At 36.4% G+C, this 15,018-nt stretch overlaps 2 protein-coding genes across 2 annotated transcripts in view; both read right to left on the reverse strand.

Annotated features, from left to right (window-relative positions):
* Positions 1-426, reverse strand: part of LOC142194079 (pancreatic secretory granule membrane major glycoprotein GP2-like) — a 29,789-nt gene extending 29,363 nt beyond the window's left edge. The window contains exon 1 of the mRNA XM_075263105.1: positions 378-426. Within this exon, the coding sequence (XP_075119206.1) occupies positions 378-426 (49 nt within the window). The remainder of the gene's footprint in view (positions 1-377) is intronic.
* Positions 427-5,514: 5,088 nt separating this feature from the next.
* LOC142194080 (uromodulin-like) lies at positions 5,515-14,140 on the reverse strand. Its single transcript, XM_075263106.1, has 10 exons — positions 14,056-14,140; positions 12,111-12,119; positions 11,758-11,859; positions 9,958-10,181; positions 8,222-8,373; positions 7,601-7,846; positions 7,247-7,403; positions 6,897-6,957; positions 6,244-6,279; positions 5,515-5,636 (listed from the first exon to the last, which is right to left on the reverse strand). Exons 1-10 carry the CDS (start codon positions 14,138-14,140, stop codon positions 5,578-5,580), a joined length of 1,131 nt encoding a protein of 376 aa, XP_075119207.1. The 3' UTR covers positions 5,515-5,577.
* Between the last annotated feature and the right edge of the window lie 878 nt (positions 14,141-15,018).

A 15,018-nucleotide genomic window follows, 5' to 3' on the forward strand; every position in this document is an offset into this window, starting at 1 on the left:
TTGCAGAACAACTGTTAATGCCATACAGTGTAGATTCTGACTTAGAAATATAACAGATATTTCTAAGTTAGAATCTATACTATATGGCAGTAACAGTTTTTTTTTATGTAAAGTTGTAAAATGTTAAAAAATTTCAATAAAAATGAGAATTAGAAAAAAAAAAGAAATATAACATATAGTTTAGTATAAAATTATGGATACAAAAATTTTAACTAATAAAAACCAATAGTAAATAGCAAAACCCATATAAAAACAAATAGTCCAATATTTATCTCTTAGAGAACTCTTCTCTCCCAAATTACTTAGTGCCACCTTCATAAAGTAAGAGGATTACATTGAGCTTTATAGCACATCAACATAAAATAGAAACATCTTACCAGCGTATTTCAGAGCGACTACCAGAATGATGATATTCAGTAATTTCATCTTTGCAGCCTAAAACAAAACGTGCCTTAATAGTTATAGCTAAGGTGTGCTCAAATGTTCCCTTATATATATAGTGACGAAGGGGAGAGGACTGCAGGTAGGAGGACGGTGCAATTGGAATCTAAAATTAACAGAATTTCACAATAACCAAAGGATTGGCTGAACTTTTCTATTATTGGGAACATTTAACTATTTCCTTTAGTACCTAACTTGCTAGTCCTGTTGTGATTATTCTAATATCTGAAGAATGTTATGATACGCATGTACCATCACTTGACAGGTTGACTCTTCCCTACCCTGAAGAAACATACCTTGCTTAAAATTTATGTGGTAGGAAATATTTGTTAGATTCGTATACAGTCAGGGAATGCTTCTAAAGTTTGATAACATGAATAGAAACCATAGTAATAACATATGAATAACATATGAATCCGGTTTTCAGAAATCTGTTTATCTGTGCTTTATTCATTGATCTTTCTGGGCAAGAAGGACGATGATATACAAGGCCAACCTTACAGCATAATATTGCATCTCTATACATTTAAGGATCTACTATATGTCTCAGATTTCTCAATTGACATTCTTCATTAGAATAACCCCTAACAGAATTGTTTCTAGAGGAGAATATCTGTAAACAGCATAATACTATGATTCCCTAGGACAATTCCGAATGAACCTGTATTTGGCATAGGGCTTGAAGAGGATTTTCCAGTTTCAGTGAATACATTTTGATGGGTGTATAATTAAAATGACCATATATCACCATATAATATGGCAGGCTTGTTGTTTGGAAGTCTTTCAAGCTATCAATCTGTACTTACTTACAAAATATCAAATCAGAATCTAAAATCCTTTTTTGTGATGTTATGCTTAGGATACAATTCAGCTTAGTTTTCCTTCAAAATACACAGGTAGAAATAAGTTAGGTCGAATAAATTAGGTGCATTCTTTGATAAGTGTAAAAGAAGAGCAACATTTCCAGTTTGCCATACCATCTTTACGGTAAAACTAAGGTGGGAATACAAAGTCTTAAGGAATGCAAACCTAAACTCCATTTTCAGTTGATAGATTTGCGCAATAATCGCAGTTTCAGCCAACTTGCAGTCATTTTACCCTTTATGATGTTTTTAATCCACTCATATCTGAAGCTAACTTCTGAATTCAGAATATGGTGAAGGATTGTGAGGATTTCCATTATTACCCAGATTGAGCTGGTATGTGTCTTGAAGAAAGGTTTAGACAAGAAACAAACCTTGGTCTAATTCCAAGGGTAACCAGCAGACGTAGGAAGACAGCTATGTATATGAGTACAGAAGTAAACAAGAAAAAGCACCTGTACAGTAGAGGATATTGAGAAAGTATAACAGAACTTCAAGAAAAATAATATGTATAGAGAAAATCAAGTAAGCTGTAACTGCAGCCGCCTCCCCTGCAAACTACATGGAGACTCAGTGTTGCTTATTATTATTAGTATCACACTTTCCCAGCTACATGCCTTTTTATATCTTCCACAGCCTGATGAAGGGCACTCTTGGCCCTAAATGTTGCTTATAAACTAATTCATCAATACATTTATACACAAGTATGTACATGTATATATACATATACATTAAGGGTTCTTTGTTCCTGTGAAATTTTCATGTGGCTTTGTATTATACATGGATTCTTATGTGCTATAAGTAAAATTAAGCAAGCTCAAAATATATCATTTGGAGTGATATCAATCCTTTTTCAAGCATTCAAGTATATTGGCGGGGTCCAGCCAGTCCTCCTTGGAATTGTGCACCTAATTTCCTTCCTTTGCGAGGGCTGCCTGCTACTGTCTTTGGTTAATAATCTCCCTGTCTGGAACATTTGACTGATGTCTCCTTTATACTAAAGCTCAGATATGTATTCTTTTACCATAACTCCTCGCCTCATCATATTGGTAATATTATATACATCAATAAATGTCTGTTTGAATATTAGTTATTTGGAAACTCATGAAATGTCCCTGATCTAGTTCTTGTATTTTTAGAGCATACATTGCTGTGAAGAAGTATTTGCCCCCTAACAGATTTCTTTTGCTTTTGCTTTTTTGTCAAACTTTATTTTTTTTGAGATTATCAAATAAATTTCATAACTGGACAAAGATAACCAAAGTGAATGCAAAATGCAGTTATTCAATGATAATTTTATTTAAGAAGGGAAAAGGTTATGCAAACCAACCTGGTCCTATATGAAAAGTAATGCCCCCCTAAACTTAATAACTAGTTATGCCGCCCTTGATGGCCACAACTGCAATAAAGTGTTTGTGATAAGTGGTGATGAGTCTTTCACATCTCTAAGGAGGAATTTTGGCCCACTTTTTGCAGAATTGTTTTAATTCAGTCACATTGGAGTGTTTTCAACCATAAATGGCCTAAGGGAATACTACATCTTGACTGGATTTAAGTCCTAACTTTCACTAGGCCACTCCAAAACCTTCATGTTGTGTTGTTTTTTAACCATCCAGACGTGGACTTGCTGTTGTGCTTAAGGTCTTTGGCCTGCTGCAGAACCCAAATACATTTGAGCTTAAGGTCAATAAATAATGGCCAGACATTCTCCCTCAAGATTTCCTGGTAGAGAGCAGAATTCATGGTTCATTAATTACAGCAAGTCATCCAGGTTCTGGGAAGCAAAGCGGTCCCATTCTATCACACTACCACCACCATGTTTGACTGTCTGTATAATGTTGTTTTTCTGAAATGTTGTGTTAGTTTTATGCCAGATGTAACAGGGTACACACCTTCCAAAAAGCCCCACTGTCTTATCAGTCCACAAAATATTTTCTCAAAAGTTTGGGGGATTTCAAGATGTTTTTTGGCAAATGTGATACGGGCTTTTGTGTTCTTTTTAGTCAGCAGTGGTTTTTGCCTTGGAACTTTCCATGGACACCATTTTTGCCCAGTCTCTTTCTTATGGTTGGATTATGAACACTGACTATAGCAGAGATAAGTGAGGCCTGAAGTATTGCAGATGTTGTTCTGGGTCCTTTTGTGACCTCCTGGATGAGTTGTTGATGTGCATTTTAAGTAATTTTTTTTGGCCTGGATCTTTGGGGAAGATTTACCACTGCTCCATGTTTTCTCCATTTGTGGATAATAGCTCTCACTCTGGTTTGCTGGAGTACCAAAGTATATGACTTTGTAAACTTTTCCAGACTTAGATGTCAATGACTGTGTTTCTCATCTGTATTTAAATTTCTTCAGATCGGGGCATAATATGTTGCTCTTTTAGATCCTTCAGCCTACTGCATGTAAGGTTCTATTTAAGTGATATCTTGATTCCATAGAACTGGCAATAACCAGGCCTAGGTATGGCTAGTAAAAATGAACACGTTCTCAAAAACGTTGGTAATCACAGTTAATTCATAGGGGAGCAATTATTTTATCACATAAAGCCAGGTTGTGTGAGATCGTTTGTTCACTAAAAAAATCATTTACAAACTGCTTTTTTATATTTACTCAGGTTCTCATCTGATATTCATATTTGTTTTATGGTCTGAAACATTTAAGTGTGACAAATATGCAAAAACAAAAGAAATCTGAAAGGGGGTAAATACTTTTTCAAGCACTGTAAGTCAAATTGTCCAGCCCTACAGTGACTTTAAATTTCAATTACTTAAGAATATTTATAGAATAGAAATATTTTTTTACACATTTGAATGTAACTGGACTCATTTGTTACATTATTTTAGTGACAGCGCACATTTATATAAGAAGTTGTTAAAAATACTATATGGCATTATCCTAGTACTCTCTACCTGTACCCATGATCGATTCTTCTAAAAAAGGTTATGTAGGTCTATTTATTACTATTACAGGGGATAGCTTCATGATCGCTGGGGGTCAACCTACTGGGATTCAAGATCCAAAGAACATCACTCTACTTCTACCATCCTAATGGAGCAACAAGGCAAGCATATGCACTGACATTCAATTAATAGCTGAGAAGTACTTCCATATAGAATCAATGGACAAGCAGAGCAGTTCAACTTTCTTCTTCATTAGGACTAGAGAACCAGGGCCCTATTGTCAGCATTGTTGGGGGGTCAAGCAGTCAGACTCCCAACAATCATGAAGTTATCCTCCATTGTTTCAAAAAGAAATAACTTGTAGGACATTTTTATTATATTGTGTGTGTGTAATTTTTTGGGAGATATCTACTTTCAAGAGGTTTTATTTCTATTAAAATGGCATATCTTGGTGTAAGCACAGGCCAATTATTGACCTTGTTATAATAAAATTGATTGTGGAGTCTCTTCACAACTTTGCACTAAATACTACTATTATTATTGTTTATTTACTGTTAATTACAGTTAATTACATGGAGCTCTACATTTGAGAGTTTGCATACAATACAGAAAATATGCTAAACAAATACAATACTAAGGGGTGTTCACACTTGCGCCCCTGTGTGCCTTGTGTCAGTCCGCCAGGTTTCTGTCATAAGCCCCGGCGAAACTGGACAGGGGATGGCTTTCTGGCGGTCAGTTCAAATGAATAGGTTTTAAAAGCAAACCGCCAGTGTCCACCTGCATCCAGCTTTTTTTGGCCGGGCACAAAGTCGGACATGTGGAATGACACAGGGCACACAGAGGTGCAAGTGTGAACGCCCCCTAACAGTAACCAACTGGCACAGAAGGATAGAGGGCCCTGCCAAGCCATGCCCTCAAATGTTACACTAAACATTGTCCTTGTCAATGGCTAGTCCTAATATATACATGTTTTATACTAACTCACTAATAATAAGCAGACACGGATCTTGTATACTACAAATACATTTATTTTATACAATTAGAGGAAAAATACATACAGAACTGTATGATTCTAATTTGAGTAGCAAAGAAAATAGTAGATGGCATCATGTTCAAGGACTAAGAAGCCAATAATAGCACAGTGAGATGCCACTTAGTAGAATTTTCAGGAAGGTTATAATGATATCATTATTACTAGACATTGTCTTTTTTTGTTTGCAATTGCCGCAGAAAATTAGCAGAAAAATGTCTTGGAATTAGAAAGAAAAATAAATTAACTACAGTCCCAAACGAAAAAAAAAATGAGTCGTTAGTAATACCCTTGATCTAGTCCATTTCCAAGGTTTTCAGCAGTATGAGCCTGAGGGATCTTAGAATAGCTTCACGATCAGTCCAAGCAGGGAGGCAGCCATTATAGCCCAGGATGCAGCTAGACGGAAAGGGATAACAGATTATTTTACTGCAAGCTTTAACTGTATAAAACGATCTACTATTTACTAATAGAGAAAATTAAATTCTGATCACTTGTCCCCATGTATTTGCAGTACTTTTATTTTTTACGTATCTATTGCCCTTATATTCCACAGCACTTTACAGAAAGATATTGCCAACACTGTACCAAGACACAATCTAAATTCCCATATACAAACTCCTTGCAGATGTTGTCCACCACTAAAAACCCGTGGCATCCAAGACTCTGGTCCCACCAATAAGCCATATACTTGTATAATTCTGAAAACAATATGGTACTAGAAACTCTGTAATTCCCTCCCATACTTCAGAATTTGAGTGTGACCATAACATATGTAACCCTTATAGTTATTCTCCTGCATATTCTGCCTGAGATAATCCTGGTATCTGTTGGTTTTATCTACCATTTAAAATGTCCTGTTACCTGTGGTTGAATGTTTGTTAGAGGTTATAATAAAATGCAATGAGGATGGACATTGTAATGAAGAGAATAACATGCAAGATGATGCTATTTTTGTGTGATAATATATATATATATATATATATATATATATAAGATATCTTACCTATGTTGTGTCCAGAGTTACTGTAAAAATTAGCATCTGAAATAAAAATCAAATATATCAGAAATACTAAATACAAGCGACATATTCCATCATAATTAATATCACATAACTCGGTTCTTCCTGACTAATTGGATTGATCATCACCCTAGGTATGTTTACATTGCTGTCTCTGTCCTCTATATAGCGCCACCAGCAATTGTGGGGGTCAGACTTCTCATAAAAAGAGTTTGGAAATTCAATAATCAGGGACAGCTACACACAGCAGGGCAGATAAGCTAATGAAAATACTCTTCTATATGCAGGTTGAATTTCCAATATTTTTCCAATTTTTTATATTTCCAATTTATTATGCTCATCTTAAAGACCTATTATTTTATAGGTCAATTATTGGGAATGAACAATTTCTTCTTTCTCATATAATAGAGATGACTTATACATATAAATGCAGCCAAGAAGAGGAAAAAACTTTTCTAGAAGCCTCTGTTCCTAACCATTGCCCTACTTGTCAGCACATGTAAAGGGACCCTTACTATATAACCTCTCCTTCAGGCACTGGGTTAAATCCATAAAGATGCCTACATATAATAACTGATTTATCAACGTCTCCGTCTGCTGTTTTAGTGAATACTTCTTTTAGAATCAGAATATCTTACCTAAATTCAGATGTACTCCCAATCGTGCTGTTTCAGCTTCTGATGCCCTGGCAATGTTGCACTGAAGATAGAAAAGAGAGTACTGATATTAGTCCATATTCTTCTATGTGAGAAGAGAGCTCTGGAATCATGAAGAGATTACTGGTCCAGCATTCTAATAACCACATGCATCATACATTATATGTATTATTATGATGTGAGCAGATTACAGCATTGCAAGCGAAACCTGAAACAATGAATATGCTATTTTAACTGGTAAACCTACATATGCCCATTAACATTGGGAGGACTTATTAAAGGGGTTATCCACTTTCTATAATTGATGGCCTATCTTTATAAGAAGTACTTACCCCTGTACATCCAGCTGTTTTGTTACATAGCCTCACATCACAAAATATATAGACTTCTGGGTAACCATTAAAAAGAAATGCAGTGGTTTGTATTCTGGCCTGAGTAGAGTTCCCATTCTCCACGATTGTAGTCTGGATATCATTATTTACTGCACAGCTATTAATACAGAACAGATGACAATATTTATAATCAATGGCATCAATCATATCAATTTTATATACATATGGTTTAGTATTACAACAGATCATAACAGTTGATGTTAGCGTGGTTTATTGTCCAATACAAGCACAGGTATGCAACCATGGCATCATCTCTAAAGTCTATTTGCTAATAATAGGAACAATATGACTTACCCTCCTCTCACAAACACAAGTGGATTGGCGTAATTCGGATCATTAATAGGAGTCGCAAAGCACTTTTCTGCCCTTAAAGCAAATACGTTTCCATCCATAGTGGGGGAAAACAGTCCCAAATAGATAATTGATTCAACTGTTAGGAAATCATCCTGCTGTAGTGGATCATTGAATGATGGATTTTTATAGACAGCCATCGTGACAGCATATGCTCCAGATCCGTTTATTGAGGGTAGATTATTTATGCTGTAAAAAATATTTTGTTTAGAAATCATGACACTCAGAAATGATCATCTATATTATAAGTGTGTGTGAATTACGGGATATTATGGATACTATTTTATTTAGATGTACGATAAAAGATAATAGCCACAACTCTTCCATAGATATTTGCATTCAGCTTGGGAGAAGGTGGTAGGTGGGCACCAGACACCTCTGGCATCACTCTTATGGCAAGATTAAATCCAATCCATTAGATGCTGGCTTCAGCCTTAGATATTCATTTATCAGATACCATCAAATTTAGTGGAATACAATGCAAAAGATCTAATGTATGACCACAAATACCTGTAGCAACTGCATGTACTGTATTTCAGAGTGTGCTAGATACACGCATCTCACCTTATTACAGGATGAAGTGAGTAGTTAAGGCTGGTCTGCATAGTAAGGTTGTATTCACAGCTAAAATTGACAGCAATTGGATTTTTTGTAATGAGTGGTCCGCTATTTGGATTGACATAAAGGGTGTTGCTGAAGTAGATTTTTGTATCAGTCTATGTAAAAGAAAAAAATAATATATTTGTTATAGTGTGAGTATATGTTATTCACTAACACGTAGAATACAGTTACTGTTTTTTCTGGGTTTTTCAATAGTGTGATGGTGTCTTAATGTTTATCTCCTTGAAAACGATATTAAAAGGGTTGTCCAGGATAATAGCCCCTAACCCCTAATTAACCCCTAAGCTTAACCCCCTCCCCCACCTAACTTCTAGTTTACTTCTATTTTAAAAAAAAAATCTATTATTACCCATACACACACTTTCTGATAATCCAGTGATGTTCTGTTAAACACCTTCCAAAACAGAAAGTCTCCAGTACTCTTCCCCGTTATCCCATCAATATCTAGGTGTCTTCCTGTCCAGGAATGGCTCCTCCTCTCTTCCTCTCTGCAAGCATTTGCACATGCTTGAGGTGCCTGTGACACATGCACAGTAGAGATGGCACTCCATCTGTACTGCGCAGATGTCACAGGTCCTTCCAGTCTTGGCAGGAGAGTCTCCAGCCTGCGCACAAGAAGGAAGAAAGAGGAGCTGGCTCCCAGAGAGAAAGATATGTAAATATGATGCAGTGGGGGGCTGGGAAGGGGGCTCAGTTAGTTATTTGGGAAGACTATTTGATAGTGGGCGGAATTGCTTAGCTAGGGAGACAGGGAGGGGGTATGATGGAGTGAAAGAGGAGGGGGGAAGTGAGAGGGAGGTAGTGTAAAGTTATACAGTAAGCTACACCAAGTAAACAAATGCAGAAGATGCCAGGAGCTCCCAGAGACACTCAGAAATCACTCAAAACACTGCTAAAGATATATGGATGTAGTTATTAACCCATTATGAGCACTAACAGACCTTTTCTTTTTTTTTTTTAAGATTTTTCACACAGCGCTTTTCAAAGCAAGTCTGCAGAATCTTCTTCTGCAGACTTTCTGCTTCAATTATGTCTATACGGAAAACACCAGCATTTCTGTAGGTGTAATTGACATGCTGTGATTTACAAAGATGTGACGGTTTTTCAAATCACAGCATGTCTGCTGCATATATATTTTTGAGCAATGTGTAGATAGGATTAGCCAGAACACCATCCACTTTACAGGTACTGTAAAAAAGAAAAAACTGTTTTGCTGCAGTTTTTTGAGCAAAACAGGAGTAGCTTTAACAGAAGGGATCTGTCTAAAGGCTTCCTTTATATTTTCCATTCCTTTTCAAGCTACTCCTGACTTTGGCTCAAAAAACCACATCAAAATCTGCAACAAAAAAAACTGCAATGCCACAATGTGGGCATCAGCCTAACATAATAACAAATATAAAGGTGTTCCATATATCCTATTAGACCATATGGATCTTATAGACCCCCGCTCTATAACTCACAGCACATCTCTAGCAAAGAGCGGTTCTCATACGTTTATTGCATTCAGATGGCCAGCATGTAGTACTTCATTTTAGATTCCCAGCAATCATTAGATCAACTTTAATTGAAAAAAGCATTGTTCACATTTGAAAAACCATATCACTGAATGAAGCTAAAATAATAAAAATTCCATTTATTTATGAAAAAAGCTTAAAAATGGCTCAAGATAATAATCCTACCTTAGTAACAGTGTTTCCACACCATCCTACAGCTGCTTTCAGTTGAAGACTTTCTACTTTAATATTGTTGATGACGTCTTCATATGGAAATGTGCACGTAATGGAGTTATTGACAATGTGAAGGCTGGTGGCGTTGTATCCGAGTTGCTTCAGTTGGCACAAACTGATAGAAGGTGTCATAGCACCTCCATCGCAGTTCACTACAGGTTGCAAACTTGTAATATCTGTGCACAAATATAAAATGCTGTTATAGATGTGGAAGTTTATTGTCACAGAACAGAATAATATATCAAGCAATTGTGTTCTGCCCGTCATGTAGTAATGTAGCCCATCTCTTACAAAATAAAGCCGAACTATGAGGTGTGTGTCAGGCACTTCTACTTTGATTGTGAGTGTACATTGTTCAATGTATTCAAATGTACATGTTTTCTAGGTCACAGTAGTAACATATTAAAAACTGATAAATAAGGTGATAGGTCCTCTTTAACCCCTTCTCACTGCAGCTATTTTTCAAGTTTTGTTTTTCACTCCCCACCTTCCAAAAGTCATAACTTTTTATATTTGAGGGCTTATTTTCTGCAAGACAAATTATACTCCGCAATAGCACCAACGCATTGTGGTTTTTCCCATAGTGCTTCTCATAGAAAGTCTGCAGAGGTTTCCTCTGCAAGCTTTCTGCTTCAGTTCTAACTATAGGGAATTTGCCAGCATTACTATAGGTATAATTGACATATTGCAATTCCCAAAACCGCAGCAGTTTTGGAAATCACAGCATGTCTGCTGCACACCTTTTTTCTGCATTGTGTGAATGGGAATTGCTAGAATTCCATCCTCTATGCACGACTGTAAAATGACGCATTTTATTCTGCCACATGGGGCCCTGGCCTTAGAGGAGTGTTATCCAAATTTTCATAGGAATAAATTCACAGTGAAAAAATGGCAATTTGGCTCTTTAGATTTTTTTTTCCTGCTCTGACATTCATCATATGGGAAAAATATTTTTCTATGTTTGTAGACCAGATGTTTCCATACACAAAGATAACTAATGGGTATATGTTTAATTTTAGTTATTTATCTTTATATGTGTTGTAGGGAAAAGGGGGGGGGTGATTTTAATTTTTATTTGTTTTGAATTTTTTTGTTACTTTTAAATTTTTTTATTTACCTCCATAAGGGTCTTCAACCCCACAGGGTTGGGTTACTAATGCAATAAACTGAAATACTAATGCATTTAAATGTATTAAGAAATCCCTATTCTTCTAGGAGAGGCTGTCTAGCATAGACCGTATGTCAAGCATTATAATGACAAGCCTGAGAGCCTTCAATGTATACTACTGTATTATCAGCCCAGAATCTCACTCTTATGGCCGGTGGTCAACCCCAAAATGGTGGTGCCAGTTGAATGCTGGGAAAATGGCACCTCAGTCAAAGGTGGGGGTTAAGACTGTGGAGACCTGGCTCAGCTCCTTAGCGGCCACCATATTCCTAACATCTGCTGTAATGCGGTGAAAATGCAGCGTTATGCAGTCCCAGCAAAATGAAGATTTTAATTAATCTCATCTCCAAATTGCAGAAAAACTCTGGAAAATATTTAGTATGTTAATTATATCTGTGAAAATGATGTGTTTTCCCCATAGACTTATATGGGGGAGGCGTTTCGATAAGCCTGGAATTCAGTGCAGAGTTGATAATATTGACATAATTTATGTAGGATATGTAAAATACTGTACACTATTAGGTTTATTTAAATACAATAAAATCTATTAAAGCCGTAGAATAGCAATAAATAATTAAATTTACTTATTCCAATGTATGTAGTACTATTACAAACACAGGTTGCTTCGTTTTGTACAACTTCACAGATCTCATCAGTTGCACATCTTGGATAACATGATGGTGATTCTGCAACAGTAAAACAAAAATTAATCTATAGAAAGTAATAGAATATGACAAACACATTGTTCAAAGATCTAACTTACGTGTGCAGCATTGTAAATCACTATTCCAGAACCAGCCTGCAACGTTTCCACAACATTTGTTGTTACCTACTGGGCATTCATCATTTCCAGCAGGCATACAATTACTGCCATCAACGCATGCGCACCCATTATCAGAAGTACAGGATCCCGAACAGGTGCTGCATAGAACAGTACCAGTGCCACCTGTAGAAAAAATGTAAAGCATATGATGACAATTAGTTTATAGAAAGCATCTTTAAGCTGAAATCTCTCACAACAACTCTGCTTTATCAAACTAACAAATGACCAAACTCCTCAGTTTGGTCTATAAGCAGACGTACTCTGCTGGAAGTTATTCCATTTCATTTACAGTCATAGATAGGAAGACATTATGGTAAGCAGAAAGGGACATGGCACAGGCAGATAGTCATGTTACATGCCATGATGTTACAGAATAAACAGGCTGCTTTGCTACTGAACTGAGGCTGTGACAGTGAACCCCACCCAAACTAATCTCAAATAATACAAAAATGGCAACTATAGGAACCAGTAGGGTCCAAATTGTTTAGCTATAGCACTGACAGATAAAAAAGAAGAACGAGTCACACTTTAGTACTAGTCTACAGCAATGAGATAAGTAATAAGACACCATATAAATGGTGACAGCAATAGAATATACTTTAAGCTAAGACCACACATAGGTTTTCACCACAGGTTTTATCCCCGTAATCCAATTGGTTTTCAGCTTTCATATTGTAAGACTAAGGCCTCACATAGCGGGCCGCAGCAAACAAGCATTGTGGAGGCAATGCATCGCGTTTTAACCTGACGCACTTTTCCCAGAAAGTCCAGTACAATGATACTGCATATTGAGGTTATATGTGGGGGAGTGGTAAACAATACTTGGGCAGGGAGATGATAAGGGAGAGGAATAAATAGACTGTACTTTGAGAAAGATAATATGTAGGCGGTGGGGTAACAGCTACTGGAGCATAGAAGTAATATGTAGGGAGGAATACATTATGTGTAGGAGGAGCGGTATATATATTGATTATATATATATATATATATATATATATATATATATACACTCTGCAATGGAAGAAACATACCACTCCCCAAAAATGGAATACAAAGTGATCCAGAAGTTGTGCTGAGCTCAGAATGGTGCCAATAAAAAGGACAGCTTGCCACTTAGCCCTAAATAGCTCCATAGATATTAATATAAAAAAAGTTTATGGGGGTCAGAATATGGCAACACAAACTTTTTTTTCCCCATGTCTACATTTTGAACTAATAAAGCAAAGGAAAGAAATATATATCAATTTAGTATTGCTGCACTTGTATGGGCCTGTAAGATTCAGTTAAAGGGGTTTTCCAATGCCCCTCCCTTAGCAGTTTGCTCACTTCTTCTTACATTCTGTATTCAGAGAGCTGGTGGAAAGACTTTGCCTGTTTGACAGTAGATATAGATATTGCTTTTATCATGAGAGATTATTCTGATGACTAGAAATCAAATGCAAATGTAGATCAAATAATATACATTTAATAATCTGCACTTATTTGCACTGCATATTCATATTATGATCCATTGCCAATTGGCCTCCTGGATTTATTACTTGTGAGATGTGATTTTTTTAAAGGGGGAGGGGTGATTTTAATTTTTGTTTCAAACAGCAGAAAAGCTAACCTCAGCCCTGGGAGTTACCAGTTTGGGGGCTCCAGTCACATTGTCACATAGTGCTGACAGTACCTGACTGTATAGAGACACACCCTTTTGACAAGGGAAAATGGTAACAACCAGTTGTTAATTAAGTCACAAATATTCAGGAGGAATAAGGAGGAATGGCACAACTTAACACTTTGAAAAAGGTATTTCAGTATTCTTAATTCATAAGGCATGCTAGTTTTTTTCTTAAACCTGACAATTCAGGATTAGAGATGGGTGAACCAACTCATACTGAACCGATTCAAAATGAATATTCTAAATTGTTAGGTTTTTTTTTTTTTTATGAAACCAAACAAATGGGGATTTGGATCAGTCAAACTATAATGGCAGCCATATTATACTCTGGATCTCCTTGAACACCAGAGTATAATAGGTGGAGGCCAGGAAAGGTGGCAAAAATAAAAGAAATACCATGGAGGCCACCTACGTCATCTCTGGAGACTGGAAGAGCGTAGAGTTCTGGAGCCCAGGGGTGGTGAGTAACACTGTTTGTCATGTTTAGTCACCTCCCCTGTGCCTCTGTTAATTATATTCTAAGGGTCTGAAGAATCCCCAGAGTATAATTGTAGTTTGTAGGTGCACACTCCCAACAATTCAGGTTTGACCAAACCCCAGAAAATGTGGGTTTGGATGCAACTGAGGATACTTGTTTTGGGGGCATGCTTTACTTTCCATGGGCTTTTGTTTCTATATTTGATCAGATGAGGATCAGTTCTTACACTGCACACCCACATTATCAAATAGATCTCTTAGGCCTGTTGAGGCTGGTGGATTTCTCTTGACTATCCATGTCAGAATAGCTGTATAATCCCTTATGCAAGTTTTCCAATGTCATAATAAAATATTCATCCTGAGTTTGAGACTAAGAGAGCAGTTTTAATACCAGGTGGGAAAACAATCAAAAATGAATAAACAAGCAAATATCACATATACATGGAATAAAATTCACATGAAGTAGGCCTGTATTTGGAGCGCTGTTCTGCATACAGATATACAACTATTCTGACATGGTTTTCCAAAGTAAGTCCACCAACCTCATAAGATGTATGATATTTGTTCAATAATGTATGTAGTTTGTGAAATCTGAGGACAGGTCTGACATTGCATGAAAAAGATTGTGTGTGTGAAGTTTAAGTATTTTTACAGCAGTTAGAAATATGGATGCCATAAGATAATACAAACGCCCTTCTGCACATATTACTAGTAACATAGCAAACATGGAAGTATGAGAATGACTTACTGTAGCAATCTGCCCCTGCAAAGAAAAAAAAAAAGACAAATTAATATACAGATATGGTCACGTCAAATGATAAAAAACATTTTTTCTTATGCATAATAAAACATCAATAAAATATTTATTTATTGTGGCGTTAG

The sequence above is a fragment of the Leptodactylus fuscus genome, chromosome 2, assembly GCF_031893055.1.
Source record: "Leptodactylus fuscus isolate aLepFus1 chromosome 2, aLepFus1.hap2, whole genome shotgun sequence".
Lineage (NCBI taxonomy): Eukaryota > Metazoa > Chordata > Amphibia > Anura > Leptodactylidae > Leptodactylus > Leptodactylus fuscus.

Coding starts and splice junctions, on each gene's coding strand:
- LOC142194080 (XM_075263106.1), bottom strand. CDS start 14,140: ATGACAAACAGTGTTACTCACCACCCCTGGGCTCCAGAACTCTACGCT. Junction 10,182..11,757: donor TACTACATACATTGGAATAA/GTAAATTTAATT, acceptor ATTTGTGCACAG/ATATTACAAGTTTGCAACCT. Junction 6,280..6,896: donor GGGAGTACATCTGAATTTAG/GTAAGATATTCT, acceptor TTTTTATTTCAG/ATGCTAATTTTTACAGTAAC.